Source organism: Mustela putorius, unplaced genomic scaffold, assembly GCF_011764305.1.
Source record: "Mustela putorius furo isolate JIRA1106 unplaced genomic scaffold, ASM1176430v1.1 tig00003869_pilon_pilon_pilon, whole genome shotgun sequence".
Classification (NCBI taxonomy): domain Eukaryota; kingdom Metazoa; phylum Chordata; class Mammalia; order Carnivora; family Mustelidae; genus Mustela; species Mustela putorius.
In genome coordinates this window covers 18,672,772-18,692,203 of record NW_025422021.1, presented here as the reverse complement: position 1 = coordinate 18,692,203, position 19,432 = coordinate 18,672,772, and the positions used below count along the sequence as shown (strand labels likewise).

The window sequence follows — 19,432 nt, the reverse complement described above, 5'->3', positions numbered from 1 at the left end:
TCAAACTCAGATTTGAGGAATCCCTTATGATCACACGGGAAAACCTGTATATCTCACTGAGAGATTTTAAATATGGCACTTTGCAATTCCCAGAGGTATGCCTTGTTAGAAGCTTAGAGGCGAGTGTGGGATAGAACTGTCAAGCAGAAGAGAGTTTTGGGCAGATGTACTGATGAAAAGAGAATATGATTTGTAAGGAAAAGGCAAGGTGTAAAATGAGATGGGGAAAATGTCATTGCAAGGATAATTCTAGATCTAGAAGTATAGACTACGATTTCTGAAGCAAAAAAGTAAATTTTGACATGCTTTTCATTTGTTGTTTTAAATATAGTGTGAGAACTGAAAATAATACCAAAAATACTAAAAAATACTAACGAGTATTATCTATAATCTAACCCTGTATCTTTAGGTTTCCCACTAAATGTAATACAAACGGAAATTATACTTGATTTTCATTTCATTTTCTAATCACTGCAGTTAAACAACAATTTTAAAACTACTTTGTATATTTGTAAAGTCTAAGTTTTCCCCCAAGCTTTGCTTTAACATATGTAAGTTTGGGAGAGCTATTTAGTGCAAAGTGCATGATTAATTTTTAAGTATTAAAGAAAGTTGCTCCCAGAAATAGGGTGTTATTACGTGTATTTCATGGATTATTTTGACCTTACAAACAAATTTACAATGTGTCAGGAAGACACTTGAGCTCAGTGCCTTCACAGATATAAATTACGCTTTAAACCTCAACATCCTATGTGGTAGATATCCATCATCACCTTAGTTTTACAGACCATACACAGAGGCCCAGAGAAGTTAAATGATTTATTCTAATCACACAGCTAGAATGGGGCCGAGAGAGAAGTCCCTATTTTCTGAATCCAAGCCTGGTATTCCAGTGTTTTTTGATGATTTGTGCAAAGCTTTATAAATAAGCAAACAATCCTCTATCCAAATGTTAAGTGAAATGAAAGTTGGTTATTGCTGTTGTTGCTATTGTTTTAAAGCATATAGACATTTTCATTGTAATGTCTAATTTTCTGTCAATCTTGAAACAGTTTATCTTCCCAAGGGGGAAAAAAGGAGAGGGATTGTTTTATTTTGCTAACATTTCTAATTTCATCGATAGACTTTCATTTACTTTATATTTAAACATCCACACAAATTTTGAAATTTACTTTTCTGCACACAAATAAAAGAGGAACACTTCCATCCTTGTTAAACAAAACTAATTGGAATAATTCTGCTAGAGATAATTATGAAAATGAAAGTGAATATATAGAGGTCTATTTCTTTGTAATTTTGAGGATATATAAAATCTCCAGTTTCTCAACATAAAAATAATTTTGTTTCCTAGGCAGCGAATTCTTATGCACTTGATATATTTTTTTTATTTCATAGAAAGAGAAGTACTAAAGGAAATAACTTTAATAATAAAAGAAAATATACTGACTCTCTCATAACATTAAGAATATCTTCCCCAGAGATTTTCTTCCTGCATTCACTTAAAGAAATCATGTTTAAAAAATCACACACACACACACACACACACACACACACACACACATAAAGTCAGATTGATTGATTATGTGATACCAGAACTAAACCAGGCTATTGAGTTCATAAGCCAAGAATTCCTGCAACTGACTTTTATAGGATTATTTTGTTTTATTCTTTGTACTTTTCACAGTATGTCAATCTGGACTTATGTCCTGATGAACAAAGTCATGTCTCTGATTTTAAAATAGATCAGATAAAATAGGGTAGTCACTTGGAAGCAGGGTGTTGCCATGAAAAGAACATTATGTTAGGAAGTCAAGCAAATCGGTCTCCAGATCTGAACTCTGCAGCCACTGCTAACAAGTGACTTAACCTTTTTTTCTTAATTTTTTTTTTAACATTGGTAGTAGTTTCTACTTTCTCATTTTTCTTGAGAATGATTCCCTTAGATAAAGGAAATGAATCATGAAGAGAAACAAAACTTAAATTCTCATGAAGTTGCTACTTAAACAGGCTTTGAATATTGGAGTTATATTATATAATAAGTTTAGTTAACTTTTATATAGGTGTCATTTCCTCTAGGGAAAATATCAAAGCTGGATACAAAACAGATTAGAAAATGCTGGTAATTTCTAACTGTTAAAAAAAAAAAAAGCAGTTATTTATATCAAACTCTCTTGGAATGAAAGAAAATGATACTCATCCAATTAAAAGATAGGATTTTCTGTAATAATTTTTTAAACAGCACAAAAAAAGAACAGCTCTGTGTACAGTGATGGTGTCTTAGACCAGTCCATAAGCCACTGAAAAAAATGCCTCATTTTGCAATCACAACTTGAATATTTTACTAATAAAGCAGAAATATTAACTGGAATCTGAGAAACTTCACATTTAACATCTTCTAGACTTTAAATACTTTAAAATATTTTTAAACCATTTAGAAACCAAAAATATTGAAGTTAAAAAAATTCAAATGAAAAAAACCTCTTGGTTGAAGGCCTTTTTAGATCTATTGCAATGTAAAGTATGCCCTCTGCTGGAAAACGCTATTATAACAATTTGTTGGTAAGTACATTGTTTATTCAACTTAAGGGCTAAGCTTCATTAGGTAAGATACAAATTGGTTCTTACTTCTTTCTAACCCTGCCAGGTACTGTACCCCCTTATTTCAACCTTCATGCATTTTTCACTCTACAGAATATTTCTCCTTTTTCACCCTTTGCCTCGGACTGTCATACATTTTCTTTGCTGAAAAGTGGTTTTGCATTTGAGCAGGAAGCAGTGCAAAGGGCTGGGGCCTCTATGCACATTGAAAAAGAAGAAGGGCACCTGTAGATCTCATTCACCTGAGAGGTAGCGCTTACAAGGTCTGCAAATAGTCTAATTCCACCTGTCACCATCCTTTCATGTTTATTCTTGTTCTGACCTTATGATGCATTTTAGCTTCACCTATTTAGCTATTTCCCTTTGCCTGGCTTCATAATCCCTGCAGCCCCGAATGCTGAAGATCCGAACACATGTGCACTCACGGGCACTCCCCCAGAGATTGCACGGGCTTCCTAAGGGTGCCTGCTTTCATACTGCTAATAATACCCTTCCTCCCTTCCATCCTTTCTTTTTGAGGGTCCTTTTTCAATAGCTCTTATTGATAACATAAAAATGAACAACAGTTGGGTATTGTCCATATGGAAAAAGCAGGCTTTTTGTGATGCGTACATTTGGGACTAAGACACATCTTTATCACCCTCTTTCCTTTCCCCTCCTCCTCTAATGTCTCATTGAGATATACTAGCCAAGCTCTTCAAGACCACCAATAAAGTTATTCTGGACTGTGGGTTCCTTTGAATCTTTCTGTGCTTTTCTGTGGGCTCCTATAATTGGATCAGACACATTGCTAAGACCTCTTGTCTTTTTTTTTTTTTCTGAAATGCAAAGTATCCTAACACTCAAACACTCCTTTTCTTTTGAAATAACTTATCCTTAATCTTTTTTGAGAGGAAATAGATGACTTTTATTTTCAGCTCTATGTATATGGATTTGTGCGTGTGCGCGCGCACACACACACACACGCTCACATTTTGGTCTGTCAGATTCTGCTCTCCGTGCCAGGGAACATGTGTTCCCGCAGAATGGAGAGAAGCCACCTCCACCCACCTTGCATATTCTCTCCTGGATCCAAGCTTCTAGGAAATGAGTTCCCCAAAGAGAAAAAACTCTCCTAGAGCCACAGGCCCACATGGCTATCCATGGAGCTCCTTGCTCCTGTTTATAGAATTTATACCGCTGAAATGTTTCAGTCAGAATTAAATTTGAATTGTGTGTAAGTAATAGTGTTGGCTTAAATTGTATCATGTATACCCTTTAGCCTTTGGACTTGGATCTCCCTCTGTAAAGACGGTTATTGGAATACAAGGGGGCCAAAAGTCCCAGAGTGAATCAGCTGTGAGGGAAAAGCCCAGTGACCACTGGGAAGTGAGTCTTGGCAGTGACAAGGTTTAGGGACGGCAAGATAGAAGATGAATTGGAAACTTCTTTGGCTGATAAGCACCCCCTCTGGAAGAGCTATTCGAGTTAAGCAGGCTTAAGTAAGTCTGAGGAGAGTATGGGGAGACACACATTTAAAGGTGTTCTGGGAAATACACAACGGTCAGCTCCTTGAGGTAAAACAAAGCAAAACAAAACAAACCATGACTTCAAAGTGTCTGCTAATGTCCACGGTGTAAATATCCCTGCCAGGGCTGATTTCAAGCTACCAGCATGACGTCACAGAGTGGAGCTGGGAAGAGATGGGTGCCTCTGGCTCTGGCAAGCTAGTGGCAGCCGGCTCCAGCTGCCCAAGGCACGCAGTCCCCCCATGAAGGACTCTCCTAGAAACATCATCTGAAATGACCAGCACGCACTGCGCTAGTATTTCAGAATTGTTAAGAGTATTTTTTCCCCTTTAGGGAAATCATTTGTAAAAGCCACAGAGAAGCCCATTAACTCTCATTGATCTGGGAAGTCTCTCCTACTACCCTCCCCCATCATTGCTCCCCTCTGATCAAACTGTTCCCCTGCACTTTTGTATACAAATTTTGCTGTGTTTACTACAGTTGGATTTTGATGTGTTTATTACCATTGGGTCCATCTTATACAGACTTTATTTTTCAGAGCAGTTTCAGGTTCACAGTAAAATTGAACAGAAGTACAGAGACTTTCCTTAAAAGCCCTGCTCCCACACATGCAGAGCCCCCCTCAATGACACCCCCCACCCTAAACGTATTTTGAATCTTCCTACACCTACACCCTTGCTTGTAGTGCTCATGTGGTCTGAAATGCTGCCTACCACCTCTGTGCACAGATCCAACACAGGACGGATGTATCCAATTCCTCCTTAGGGAAGCTGTCTTTATGTCTTCCTTCCCAAGTCTACCCTCCTTAATCCTTTAACACGTTCTCCTTCACTCTGGATAGATAACTGTTTTCCTCTGGGGGCCTGGAACTTGTTTTCTGGAACTGGGTTACAAACTCCTTGAGGGTGAGGACAACACGCTGGTACTTGGTTCTCTCAATAATAAGACCCAACCAACTCACTCTCTGGCTTCTAGTCCTCATTCACGTGCCAAAATAGAGAAGGTAAGTCCCAAGCATCAAATTAAAGTTAAAATTGTCGCCTTTGTTAAAGTGGTGCTTAAAAAAAAAAAAAAAAAAAAGAAAGGAAAAAGAAAAACGCTTGACGTTTGTAGCCGTAAAAGGATGTCATGAAAATAAATCCAGCGCGTCTTAACTGCACACTGGGGAGATGCTTCCCATCAAAATACCTATGTCCTCCATCCTGAGAGATGAACAATAACCCTCACAGAACTAGTAAGCAATTGGGAGTCATATAACTAACCTAAATGGCTCCGGGGAAATTTCAAACAAAATACAAACCTATATTAACCGTTAGCCGACACTGACATCAGCAGGAACAGCAGCTTATCTCTCTCTGGCCATCTCTCTCTCTTTTTCTTTTTTCAGCTCAAATTAATATTTTCCTTTTGGATTGCCTCAGTAGTATTTCTAGTTCCCAATAATTGATGTAACTAAATTTAGCAAAATACGGAAATAAAGGATAACTACCTGTAGTGAAACCAATCCTGTAATAATGTGGGTAATCCTGACACAGTCTTATATGCTGCTATATCAATTATCTTTCCCACTAAGGTCTCAAGTGCTATATGGTATTTTTTTTTCTAGAGATTCTAAAAATCTCTAAATTTCTAGAGGCTGGTGCTATAAAACATTATTCTGGTCCTCAAGTGCAAGGATAAATTTTGTGGCATTTTTACAGAAATTAGTATAGACCAAATCTAAGATTGGACTTTGGTCTATAAAAAGGCAAAACAAAACAACAACAAAAAAAGTGCTATAACAGATTGGGCCAGGGAGAAGGAGGCTGTTTTATAAAGGTCAATTTTTAAACCCCTCCTACAGAACATGATCTATGCAAAATATATCCACAATATATTCCAAAGCATAATGTCACCGGATAAACCTAAGGAGTGGAACATATGGGGGAATATGAAAAAGAAGGTATTAAAGTCTGAAAACAAGCAGGTTGGTAAGCTCATTAGCTGGGGTGGAATTTTAAAATCTTCACGTGAACGAATATATAAATCAAAATATACACATGCATTCACAGTCATGCGCACTGTATATTCACACATGGCACACTCTACAGTTACATTATAATCTTCCACCCTGGAACAGTGAATTCCATTCTCTTTATAATGTAAAAGCGCCCTCTGCTGTCCAATCTCGGGTACTTGCACCGTCTCGTTTCATAACCGGAAGATCTAACAGAACGATAAAAGAAGTCTGGGAGATTTTATGTGAAACTCTGCATCAAAGTAAGTTCACTGCAAATAAAAAATTTATCTTGTTTTGAATCTCATTTGCTTTGCTTTTATTTTATTACAGGGCATTAATTTCTAAAATGGTGTAATGTAAAATAACTACTTGTTTTTGAGAAAGCAAGAATAGCAGATTATTAAATATAAAATGATTGTACAATCAATTCTACTGTAAGCCTAGAGAATTAAAATGATCCAGATACCTTGTATTTGCTAAAATTAAGGTATTTTCAGCAGAAGAAAATGAATGTGGCTTTTGTGTCCCTCTGATGTTTTCTAGGGTGGTGTGGTCTAGAGAGAAACAGCACAGATTTCCAATATTTTCTTGTTATAAGAGATGACCAGTGACTTTAGGAAGCAGAACTATAAAATCCAGCATCAAAACTCTACTAACAGTCTAACAACTATTCAAATATCCTTTAGAAATTATTGTGTTAATTTAGAAGAAGGCAAGTTTTAAAAATTGGTGCATCTTCATTATTAACAACTTTTTAATGGGAAGTATTTGTAAGGAGGAAGGAAGAACATGCCAGTCCCCAGTGAAGGCATGACAAAAGCACTCTCCAGAGCCGCCTACTAGGGAATGCTGATATATCACCCTAAGGGTGAAGGAGAAATGGGATTAAAACTGGTTTCAGGGCAGGCTACTGTTACTAGTGGTAGTATATCTTACCCACCAGGTGTGTTAAGGAGTCAAAAGGGCAGAAAAACAATACATAAGGAGTCTTTGATTGAAACTATAAATAATTACCATTTGTATGCACCAAGACTATTATGCACTGAAAAAAATATTTTAGAAACTGGTTCAGAAATAAAAATTAGAGGAGTCAATTTAAAATTAGAAATAATTCGAGTCACATTTTTTTCTTTCTGCATATGAAAATTCATATTTATAGAATGTGTGCAGCTTAAGAAATAAGTTTCTTTCAATGCTACTTTGGTAGCATTGGCTATATTTAAGCTGTATGTGAAATCTTAACCCTATATATTAAAATTAAAAATAAAGATTATATACTATCAATACTGGTGAGATATACAAAACAAAAATTATGCAAATGCATGTTACAGACTATGGGATAGTTTCCCCTTTATTTTGGCTGCTAATACTATGAAAGGATGCCCGTAGAGGCAAAATCCTTCTACAGTAAATTTTGCAATAGAACCTTTAATCAAAAGGACACCAGAAACTTTGTTGGGCTAATGGTAATTTACAAGTTATTTATACCTGTAATTCTTAGTTCTGGAGAGCAATAAGAAAATAGACCAACACTTGCAATAATTTATAGCATCTATGAACTGTCTAAGACCTAAGGCAAAGGAACTACATTTTCCTAAGTAAGTTACCCTTTGCTATTGTGCTGAAAAGGACCAGAATGGATTGGACTATATGGCTCTCAAGTCCAGGGGAAGTCCAGACATCATGAGAATCCTATAGACCAGAAGGTCATTCAAGTCTGTGAATTGGGTGGGGTCCTCCTATCACTGGACAAGGTATTATATACTTCTGCACGTTCTCAGACTAGTATATGTTTTAGTAGCTGTTCTTGCACTTACTGTAGGACTGTTACTAGCACTTAATGTGACTATACTGTGAATACTGTTTGACTGACAGGCCCATCAGTTGAGAGCTCCAGGGGAGCAAGAAGTCACCTCTATTATGTTCCCCCACTGTATTGGCAGAACTGAACACTGAACAGTACATGTCTGGCATGTAGGAGTTAAATAAATATTTGTTAAATGAAAGAATCGAAAGGAACAGAGGGCAAATGAGAGGGAGAGAGGGAACACAGCAAGAAAACAAAACAAAACCCTTTCTGTTCTCTAAGGCTATTATTAAGATCCAGATTTTCTTTTCACAATATGCAACTCTAAGTTTTACACTAACTAGTAAGAAAACAGAACATTTTTAAAGTTTTGTCTTTAATTTTGTTCACTTTAAGACTCAGAATCCTCGGTAGATACATAAGCTACAGGCTGACAAGATGCGTTACTGGCAACCTTTGATGAAAAACCCTCATTCAAGATACAGGATCATTTGCCAGCCTCAGTCCTGTCTTCTATTCTTTCTAGTGTGGATTTAGAAAACAGCCAGTAACCCACAGGTATGTCAGGTATCCTATCAAGGAAGTTTATTAAAATGTGATAAATCCACATTCAGAGAGTGATTTTGGCATTCCCCTAAGATCATGATTTCTGAAGGAGAGTGCAGCTGCTCAAGTGGAAAAAAAAATCCTCTGGAATTCAGGTTTTTGCTATTCTATATATTAAGCCTCACTAACGTGTGGTCCAGGCCAGCGATACAGTGTCACCAGGGAGTGTGTGAAAAAGGCAGAATCTCAGGCTCCACAGAGGACCTATGGAATCAGAGTGCATTTCAGTAAGACCCACTCCTCCCGATGATTCATTTACCCAGCAAAGCAGCAGAAGCATTGCATTAAAAAAAAAAAAAAAAAAAAAAAAGTAAATGAGGCACAAGCTTGAATAGCGGGCAACTGTAAAACATATTGGTACTATTTATGACAAAGGATTGCTATCCTATACATTTAGATAGATTTGTGATCACACAAATCAGCAAAAAGAATATAAACACCCTAATAGGAAAACAGGCAATTAGTAACAACAACAAAAAGAATAAACTTACAAAAAGGTTTTCCACTAGAAATCAAAAAATTCAAATTCAAGTAGCAAAATACCAAATTGGCAAGGTTTGAAAATAATGATATTTTGTAGAAATAACTGTTTTTGCAGAAGAGATTTCAGGGCAATAAGCAGTCTCTTATACTATAGGACACCTAAATTGGTACAAGTTCCTGGAGTGAAATTTGACATTAACTCTCAAATGTCTTAAGACGGTAAACATCATTTGATGCAGAAGTTCCAATTATGTAATAGGTTTTCAAGAATTACATTGAAACATAGATATGAAGGGAGTTATTCACAAGGTAGAAAATTTTTAGCATCTTAATTATTTAACAATTGACTTATTAATTATAAAGCATCTAATGGTCGTAACTATTATGAAGCCATTAAAAACCATGCTATAGAAGAATATCTAACAAACACAGGAGAAATGCTATTATGTATAAACATCCACTTATGTAAAAAGATCTGAAGGATAGATACCCAAATGTTAAAAGTAATATATCCACATTGTGGGAGGATGGGGGATTTTTTTCTTTGTATGTTTTCACGGTTTCCAAATTTCTTGCAACGCAGCTGCACTACTTTTCTGAGTAGAAAATAGGAAATTTTGGAAACATCTGGATGGCTCGGTCGGTGGAGCATGCAACTCTTGATCTCAGGGTTGTGAGTTCAAGCCCCACACTGGAGGCAGATTACTTAAAAAAGGCGAGGGGAGAAAATAGTAAACTTTGCAGTCCGTGTGATGGAGTCCGCTTATATTGGCTCACCAAAGCCAATCGTTAAATTTTCAGGAATTTGTGAGCAGGTTGTTAAGCACACCCATTTTAAAAATTAAACTATATAGGGGCACCTGGGTGGCTCAGTGGGTTAAAGCCTCTGCCTTCAGCTCAGGTCATGATCCCAGGGTCCTGGGATCAAGCCCCGCATCGGGCTCTCTGCTGAGCAGAGAGCCTGCTTCCTCCTCCCTCTCTCTCTGCCTGCCTCTCTGCCTGCTTGTGATCTCGATCTGTCAAATAAAATAAATAAAATCTTTAAAAATTAAATTATATAGATTTACAGTTAAATAAATTATATGAAAGCAAAGGTAATGAATACTTAAACTCATCACTTCCTGATCGTGTTTCTGGATTTCCCTGTTCTCTATGGCATTGAAGCTGTTGATGCTCACTGTATCTGCTAGCGGAAATGCTAACAGAATGGTGAGCTGGTGCTTCTCTCTTTCCAACCCAGGGACGTGAGGTTGGAGGTTTGACATCAGCTTCAGGGCGAGCATTTGCATCATGAAGATTGGCAAATACTACAGCTCAGGACTCTTCTTAAACATTTACCACACAGCACAGATATTTAATTTTTTTTTCTTTTAAATGACTATTTCTTGTGAAAATAGAATGTAGCCTTTTGGTGAAAAGAGAGGAAGAGAGGGTTTTTCTATCATGAGCAAATTAGAGAGGGGAATGTAATTGAATTAGTTTGATCGTTCTGGAATATTCCATATTAAAAAAGATGGTCATGGTGGTAAAGAGTTCTCTCACCAATTAGTTACTGTAAATCAAGCCAACCCCCATTTAGCACCTGTCATCTTCCTTTCTACAGCCTTGTGTTTCGTCTCTACAACCCAGATGAACCTCTCTGAGACATCCCAATCTATAACATAGAGAAGAGATAATGAATGGCCTTCTTAATTCTCAGAGGTTGGGATTAATCAAACTAATTCATATATTTGAAAGTACTTTGAAAACCATGAAATATAGGTATGATTATAATACTTATCACATCACAAAGACCATAGAAAGCTTCTCCTACAGTAAAATTAGAACCAAATGTGTTCCTATTCATAACATATTAATATTGCACTTGTTTTGAAACATTTTTAGCCACAAAGAATTCTTTTCATTTAAACATTTCTAGAAATAAGATTTTAATAAGAATGCTCACAAAACCCCAAGGCCCAAATTTTCTCTCTGTGTTTCACAGAACCCGACATCATCAATGCACCAACTGATTCTTCGGGAAGTGGTAATTAGCACAATATGGAAACGATGTGCAGGTTCCAAATACCTGAGACAACAGAAGAATCCACCAAAGACGAGTCCGGTGAGTCATTGTCCTCGTCCCAGCCTGCTCCCTCAGGACTTGGCGGACCTGTGGCTAAAAGAACTGCCTCTTGAATGTCAGGGCCACATTCTTGTGATAAATTCTCAGTCTCTGTGAATGAAGCATCAGAAGGTAAACAGGAGTCAGCGCAAGCTCATGTAGAGTCTGCTTCGTGGCAATTGCTATTCTGAAAATGAAACAGGAGTTCCTAATAGATGTTTACCTGAGTGTACTGAAATACTCTGAAATTCGCAAGAGAATGTAAATCGTTTAATGCAATATAAAAAGCTATTGTCATTTTGAAAACCGAGTGGAGGTTTCCAGTAGAAATTTGCCTGAATATACTTTTGTACTTTGACATTTTGAAATGCTAGGAACATATTTTTTGTTAGGATACAGTATTTCTATTTTTAATATGGACACAGTGAGTAATTCTTTTGTAATGATTAAATTTTATCTAAAAAGACATCATGAGAAGTACCACGGTAATCACTAAAACAATCTGGTGATTTCCTATCTGACCATTACTGGTAGGAAGTAAGACACTAATTTAGTGACACAAAGTTATATTTAAGGCAGAATTATGAAAATGCAAATTTGGCAGTGGTTTTTCTTTAGCTTGCGCTCTTGCCATTTTGTTCCCTTGCTGTGCGTTCTACATGAGATGTACATATGCTTTAATGTCAGCCTAAATTCATGTATTTTGAATATCTGGAGATTTTTTAGGGATTCAATAAAATATTCTGTATCCTTCCCTTCCCTTTCCCTCCATTTCTCCCATCAGCCTTCCTTCCTTCAACTAACATGTAATGTTTTCTTAAGGGGCTATGTGAGTTCCAAAGAAAAACAAGAGTTTCTGGCCTCCTGAAGCTCTAATCTATCAGAGAAGACAGATTCCATAAATAAAGTCTCTTAAAGTATCATTGTGGATGAACCCATCTTAAAGGATAAAGGGAAAGTATGTCCTGTGTGTGGAGAATTTCCTGAAGGAAATTGTTGTGACTTCGGACTCTGTTGTTCGGCAAGACGACCTGACAGCGTTTACAGGTACACATTAGGTATGTTTGGGGTTTGTAATCCAAATCGTCCATTTATTTTGTACTTATCATTTAAGTGCTATGGAAATGTTGAATCATTCAATCCTCCAAATAGCCCTAGGTAATAGGTAATATTATTTTCCCCATTTCACAGAGGAGTAAACTGAGGCACAGAGACGGCAAATACCTGCTCCAAGCTACACAAGCAGGGAAGTAAAAGAGCCAGGATTCAATAAGCATCAGGATCTGCGGCCCAGGCTTCTGTATCTGTCAGTTCAGGCCACAATAAAATAGCAGAGATGGAGTAACTCAAGCAAGAGAATTTTGTTTTCCCATAGTGGTGGAGATCGGAAGTTCCAGATCAAGATGTCAGCAGGACTGGTGTCTGGTAAGAGCTCTCTCCTAGGGTGCAGAAGGCCACCTTCTCACTGTGTCCTCACACGGTGAAGAGAGAGACAGAGATCTCTTCCTCTTCTTATAAGCCACCGTTTTATCAGATTAGGGCTTACCCTTCTGACCTCATTTCACCTTAATTACCTCGCTGGAGGCCCTATCCCTCAGACATAGTCACATTAGGGATTAGGGCTTCAACATATGAATTCAGGGGAAACACAATTTAGTCCATTGTAACTCCTAAGCATGAGAATAATCACAGTGAACTTTATTCTGGTCACGAAGACTTCCCAGACCAGAAGAAGTGTTTAGATTCCCATAAAAAGAAGCACAGTTCAGGAACAAAATTTAAACCCCAATCCCTCTGATTGGATTTTCTGAGGAAATGAAAAAATAAGTCCTACTTTTTGGAATGAGAAGGTCAGGAGCAACCTGCCTGCAGGTAGGGGTGGTGAGAAGGACACGAAAGCCACCTCAGCCAGGGACTGGAGCTTCCTTCCAATCCTCCGAGGAAGCTCAGAGACCCCCTTTCCACTCTGCTCCCTGCCGTCACAGAAGCCCTCATATCTGGGTCAATGCCCACCTTCACTCCCTTTGGTAGGAGGAGGGAGAAGTCCCAACCATGAGAGGTCTCTGCTAAGGGACTAGAGAGGGGGGTGGATAATTGGTTTCCCCTTTGTTTCTTTCCATAAGGCCTTTCCCCCTTTTATAGCCAGATAGGGTATATGCGTGGGCTGGGAAAATGTGGAGAAACTAGTTCCTAAGCCATTCAGAAGCATACACATTAAGACCTAATAATAACACAAATTTATGGCATACATAAAGAGAGTGAAGAGGAAAGCATGAGAGAACTAGACATATGTGATGAGGAGCGTTATAATGTAGGTATTACCTGGGATTTACTATGTTTCCTCTACCTACATTGCTCTTGTTCAAAGTATTATAATTCTTAAAATTACATTAAACTTCTAGAGTCGCCTTCATGGTTCAGTCGGCTAAGTGTCTGACTCTCAAGTTTGGTGCAGGTCTTGATCTCAGGGTACTGATTTGGAACCTTGCAATAAACTCCATTCTGGGCATGGAGCTACTAAAACAAACAAACAAACAAACAAACAAACAAAACTTCTAAAAAGCATCTTGTGAAGAGGAACTGAAAAATATTTTAGAAAGAGGGGCGCCTGGGAGCGTCTGGATGGCTCAGTAGGTTGAGGCTCTGCCTTTGGTTCAGGTCATGATCTCAGAGTCCTGGAATCGAGCCCCACATTGGGCTCTCTGTTCAGCAAGGAGCCTGCTTCCTCCTCTCTCTCTGCCTGCCTCTCTGCCTACTTGTGATCTCTGCCTGTCAAATAAATAAATAAAATCTTTAAAAAAAATAAAAAAGAAAGAAAGAAGAAAGAAAGAAAGAAAGAAAGAAAGAAAGAAAGAAAGAAAGAGGGGCGCCTGGGTGGCTCAGTGGGTTGAGTTCCTCTCGGTTTCCACTCAGGTTCTGGGATCTGTGTTCACCCTGGAGTCCACTTGTCCCTCCCCTGACTTGCTCTTTTCTTTCTCTCTCAAATGAATAAAAATCTTTAAAATATGTATATTATAGAAAGAAATTTGGACAGACATGTTGTCCATGTCAGGAGACTCTAGAAGACACTTTGGAGCAGATCTTCTAGACTCCATCCTAAACAAGTATGCCACTTTACATAACTGTAAAATGGGTAGGTGTCATCAAATTTGAGGGACATATATAACAAGGTCTTGTGACCTGAAAGGCTACCTTTCTAATGTCCCTTGTTACACTGAGACCAAAATTTCCCAGGGAACAACAACAAAAAAAACTAGACTGCAACCATTTTTTCTTTGAAATGTAAGCTCTTAAATGTCTGTCATGGAAGGATATGGTTCCATGAGGTCCTGAAAGGGAATGAACTCATTAAGAGTATGTGTGTGTCTGTCTGTCTCTGTGTATATGCATATATAGATAGATATAGATATAGATATAGATATAGATATATACACAGATATGTGTGTGTGTATGTGTATTTCTAACTACTGGGCAAAATTAACCTATTTCATAGATAATAAATAATAAAAATAATAAAATAATTATTAAATTATTTTAATAATTTAGTAAATTTTTACTTAGCACAAGCAACTCAGAAATGTGTTTACTGGTTGTCTTATTCCATTAGAAAGGCCCTATGTGGGGGCGCCTGGGTGGCTCAGTGGGTTAAGCCTCTGCCTTCGGCTCAGGTCATGATCTTGGGGTCCTGGTATCGAGGCCCGAGTCGGGCTCTCTGCTCAGCGGGGAGCCTGCTTCTCCCTCTCCCTCTGCCTGCCTCTCTGCCTACTTGTGATCTCTGTCTGTCAAATAAATAAATAAAATCTTTAAAAAAAAAAAAGAAAGAAAGAAAGGCCCTATGTGGCCATAGGGATTTTGTGTGTCTCCTTTAAGCCTGTATCTGCAGTATTTGCAACCGTATGTGTGGCACTCCTCACATGTTGCCCATCGAATGCATGACAGATGACTGGATGAAGAGGAGAAGTGGAGTAAGCTTAAAGTGACTGTAAAGTATTTAAATCATTTTATTACCAATTAAATTTCAATGTGTCTTACATATGAGATTTTTGAAAACATAAGATACATACCTTGAAAAGAAAAATAAAATGGCAGTTTGTATTAGATTTAGAAATATATGTGAAAGGGTGCTAGAATGTTACTTTTATTATTATAATTGAAGGACCAAAAAAAAAAAAAACCTCCCAGGAAGTAATATCGAGAGATGTTGGTAATCACAGACCTTTTATCAAATGTTTAATAAATTCCTTAAAAATTGATATAAACGACCAGAAGATTAGCAGCACAGTTATGATAACCGCTAAAATATTTTCTTCCAACTTATTGGTTATCTAATCAATATATAAATTATTTTGATAAAAATTTTAGGTAATCATCTTGTTTTCAATATAAGAGAAGTAGTGGAAATAATGTTAGATTAGGGGTCAGCTGCCAATATACAAGTATATAAAGCTGGCAATAGCCTAGTTTGCTGAGTTTTATGTATGACCTTTGGTAAGTTAATCTTTCCCCATGCAGCAGTTTCCTCCTTTGTAAAGAAGAGGAAAAAAAATAGATCATTTCCCAAATCGCTTCCAATTTTGAAACTTTGATTCTAAATATCTTAGTGTTTGGCATTGTGTCTACAGGCTTCATTAAACTCTTAATCACTGAGGAAAAGGTACAAACTCTTTTATAGTAGAATTAGATATACCTGCATTACTTTCAAAATCAGGGGTGCCCGTTAGCTCTTGGACAAGGGCATGGTTTTCCGTTTCACTTAGAGCAGCCAGAAATTCAGAAAACCAATTTTCTTTCTGCACGATCCTTTTCAGTAGCTCTCTCACCCCTGATTCATTTCCATTGTTTTCTGCAGCAGAAATCTGTTTTAAGAGAAAAGCAGAATTTAAAAGATCATATATCTTCTGTACAATTTTAAACAGGAACTAGCCTTTAAAAAAAAAAAAAGAGCAATTAAGTATAAGTATTGGTAAAGGTTTATATCCAAACACTAAAGAAGAGAACAATGTCACTTATAACAATTCTGAATTGTAGCAGAGAGCAAATCTCTGGGCCAAGCCCCCTTTTAAATATGCACCATTTTTTAAAGACACCAAGACATTCAAAACTGACACTTAGGAAGTCAATGTTCTGCCTTGGCCATTCTGAATAACAGGGGCAAGAGACTTTCATTTCTAGTTCTGTTATGTCTATTTGCCTCAATTGCTTTCCATATATCTGGACTTGCTATTTCTTTCAACCCACTGAGTCTATAAAGAAGAAGCCAAATATTTCTTACGTCACTCCTCTTTCTTGACTATCAGTACTATGAAGTAATTACTATCACAAGATTTATATTCTTGTTTACTTAGTATATTTGCAGTATGTATTAATGACTATAATATTTTCTTAAATTTGTGGGTTTTTTTTTAAAGATTTTATTTATTTATTTGACAGAGATCACAAGTAGGCAGAGAGGCAGGCAGAAAAAGGTGTAGGGAAGGAGGCTCCCCGCCGAGCAGAGAGCCCTACTCAGGGCTCCATCCCAGGACCCTGGCATCATGACCTGAGCAGAAGGCAGAGGTTTTAACCCACTGAGCCACCCAGGCGCCCTGTTAAATTTGTGTTTATTTAAGATTATGAGGCAAATTTATTCCTACATATATTCCTTACTTAAAGTATGGGGCAGAATTATTTCTATACTATTCATTACAACTTTTAGTCTTCCTTTGATTTCTCTTTTAGATTAAACTAGCAAATCATTTTAAATGTGGATCATTTGTGTAATCATTATCACAGGGCATTTCCCAGTACTTAATTCAGCACCAAGCATTTGGAGAAAAAAAACTAATACAAACTACATTTAGACCAGAAAGAAATTAGATAGGGTATCATCAACCTGCTGTGTCTTGAAGAAAGCCTTCTTCCTTCTGGGCCTCAGCTTCTGCATGTACAGAATGGGGCAAATGAAAAGAAATTTCGGATCTCGCCCCCCCACCCCCACCTGCACATTAGGCACACCTGGGGAGCTTTAAAAACACTGATGTCTGGGATCTACCCCCAAAGATTCTGACTTATTTTGTCTGTGTTAGGAAGCCAGAATTTTTAAGGATCTCACAGTTCTAATCAGCAGCTTAGATGAGAAATGCAGACTTACTTGCTCTCAAAGGTCCTTCTGAACATTTGTCCACCTCCTACATGTATAATCTGGGTTGACTTGCTAGATCAATTGTTTCCTATTAAATTTGTGTACTTTCTAATCCTATAAATATATCCTATAACTTTTTAGTTTCAGGTATTTGTTTGCATTTTTGGAACAGTGCTTGACACAAATTTAGTGTTATATTATTATGGATGACTGAAGAAAGCATCAACCTTTATAAACACTTCACCAATGGACACTACTTAGTACAGAAGATGTAGCATGATTTCTACCCAGTGGGTACATTTGTCTTACTAGATAATACTTAATGATGTCATTATAAAGGCTTCACATCTATTAACCCAGAAACCCTGAAGAAGGGACCAGTATTAACTCACTTTTCAGACCAGAAATCCAACACACAGAGAATTCCAGTTACCTCCCTGAAGCTACAAAGCTAGTAAATAGGTAGAATTTCATCCCAGGCAACTGATTTCAGAGGCCAAATACTGCCTTCCTGAGCTATAATTATAGCTACTAATTGTCTCCAATTGTAAGCATTTTCTGACAAGAAGTGGGTAAGATGACTACTGGACTTAATAAAATTTAGGTGATTTCAGTCCATCTCCCTCACAGCATTTTTTAAGCAGATTCTTGCTGATTTCTCACCTTTTGTCTAACTTCATTAATCTCCTAATGGAAACTTTTTGTCTTCTCTGGTGTTTGTAACATCTTTATTATTATCTGCTAACTTAAAACATAGTTGCTAAAGATGTTTTAGTTAAGACTGGTTTGAGCACCTTTTAACTCAACCACTCCTATTTTTAATTACCTCACTCTTTAATCACCTTTAAATCCATCTGACAGCAGTAATCAGAAAGCATTTCTCTAAAAAGAGTGGGGCACTGTAATGAATGCTCTCATTAAAAACCCAATTATAGTATAGGCACTAAATCTTCTTCCACTATTAATTAGTTAAGTTGATTTTAACTGTAGAATTACATTTGTCAAGCTTGCTTTGTCCTTATTGATTTCAGGCAGTTGAGGATCATTATGTCATTATTTCCTATGAATATTTTTATTATATGAACAGTGGAACTACATGTAACACCTGTACAATTTTAGCAGCTTCATCAAGATTCTGAATTTTTAAAGAAGTCTTATGAGTTTGGGTGCTAGAAAGTAGCATCAGTTCCCTTTGAAACAGCCATATATATATATGTAAATACATATATTTTTTTTTTACTTAATCGGTTCTAAAACATACTAGAGACATTAGATCCCAACATTAAACTTGATTATGGAAATTCTTGAGAGGTGAGTACTTAGACTTGAGACTTCAACAGAACATGTAATGATTCTTATGCTCCTCCCTCACTGAGCATTTTCTCTAAATATGCAGTTTAAAATATCTATGAAACATTTTAAACTAATTTATAGGATATAAAATAATTATGAATTTGTTGGTAATACAATTACATGCTTTCACATTCTAAATTATTTGATCTATGTTTTTTCTTTCCAACAGAAATAAATGATATTTCCACTAGGTACTGGCTTGCTGACGAAATTGTTTGATAAAAATGTTTTCTCTCCTTCATAAAAATCTTAGGTAACGATTTAAATATAATGGCATTTTTTTTTTAACATAGCAGAGCTCAGCTCTCATATCAGTAAATCAGGAAGCAAAACTTATGTTAAAAACAAAAAATTTTTAAAAGCTGGTTCTTCAGGTGCCTGGGTCGCTCAATCTTTAAGCGTCTGCCTTTGGCTTAGGGCATGATCCCAGGCTCCTGGGATCAAACCCTGCATCAGGCTCACTGCTTGGCAGGAAGCCTGCTTCTCCCTCTCCCACTCTCTCCGCTTGTATTCCCTCTCTTACTGTCTCTCTCTCTGTCAAATAAATAAATAAATAAAATCTTAATAAAATCTTTAAATAAATCTTTAAATAAAAATAAAATAAAATAAAATTTAGTTCCCCATAGGAAGAGGGGAAAAAAATAAAACAAGGCAAAATCAGAGAGGGAGACAAACCATAAGAGAAGACTGTAAATCATAAGAAATAAACTGAGGGTTGCTGGAGGGGAGGGGCATTGCGGGATGGGATAATTGGATGATGGACATTAGGGAAGGCATGTGATGTAATGAGCACTGGGTGTCATATAAGACTGATGAATCACTGACCTCTACATTTGAAACCAATAATACATTG

The 19,432-nt window shown here is 37.1% G+C and overlaps 1 protein-coding gene across 3 annotated transcripts in view; it reads right to left on the bottom strand.

The window, feature by feature from the left end:
- Positions 1-19,432, bottom strand: part of IFIH1 (interferon induced with helicase C domain 1) — a 55,207-nt gene that overhangs the window by 31,460 nt on the left and 4,315 nt on the right. For all 3 annotated transcript variants that reach the window (XM_004743961.3, XM_045066819.1, XM_045066818.1), the window contains exons 2-3: positions 15,793-15,961; positions 11,070-11,216 (exon numbers count right to left, since the gene is read on the bottom strand). In XM_004743961.3, the coding sequence (XP_004744018.1) occupies positions 11,070-11,216; positions 15,793-15,961 (316 nt within the window). The remainder of the gene's footprint in view (positions 1-11,069; positions 11,217-15,792; positions 15,962-19,432) is intronic.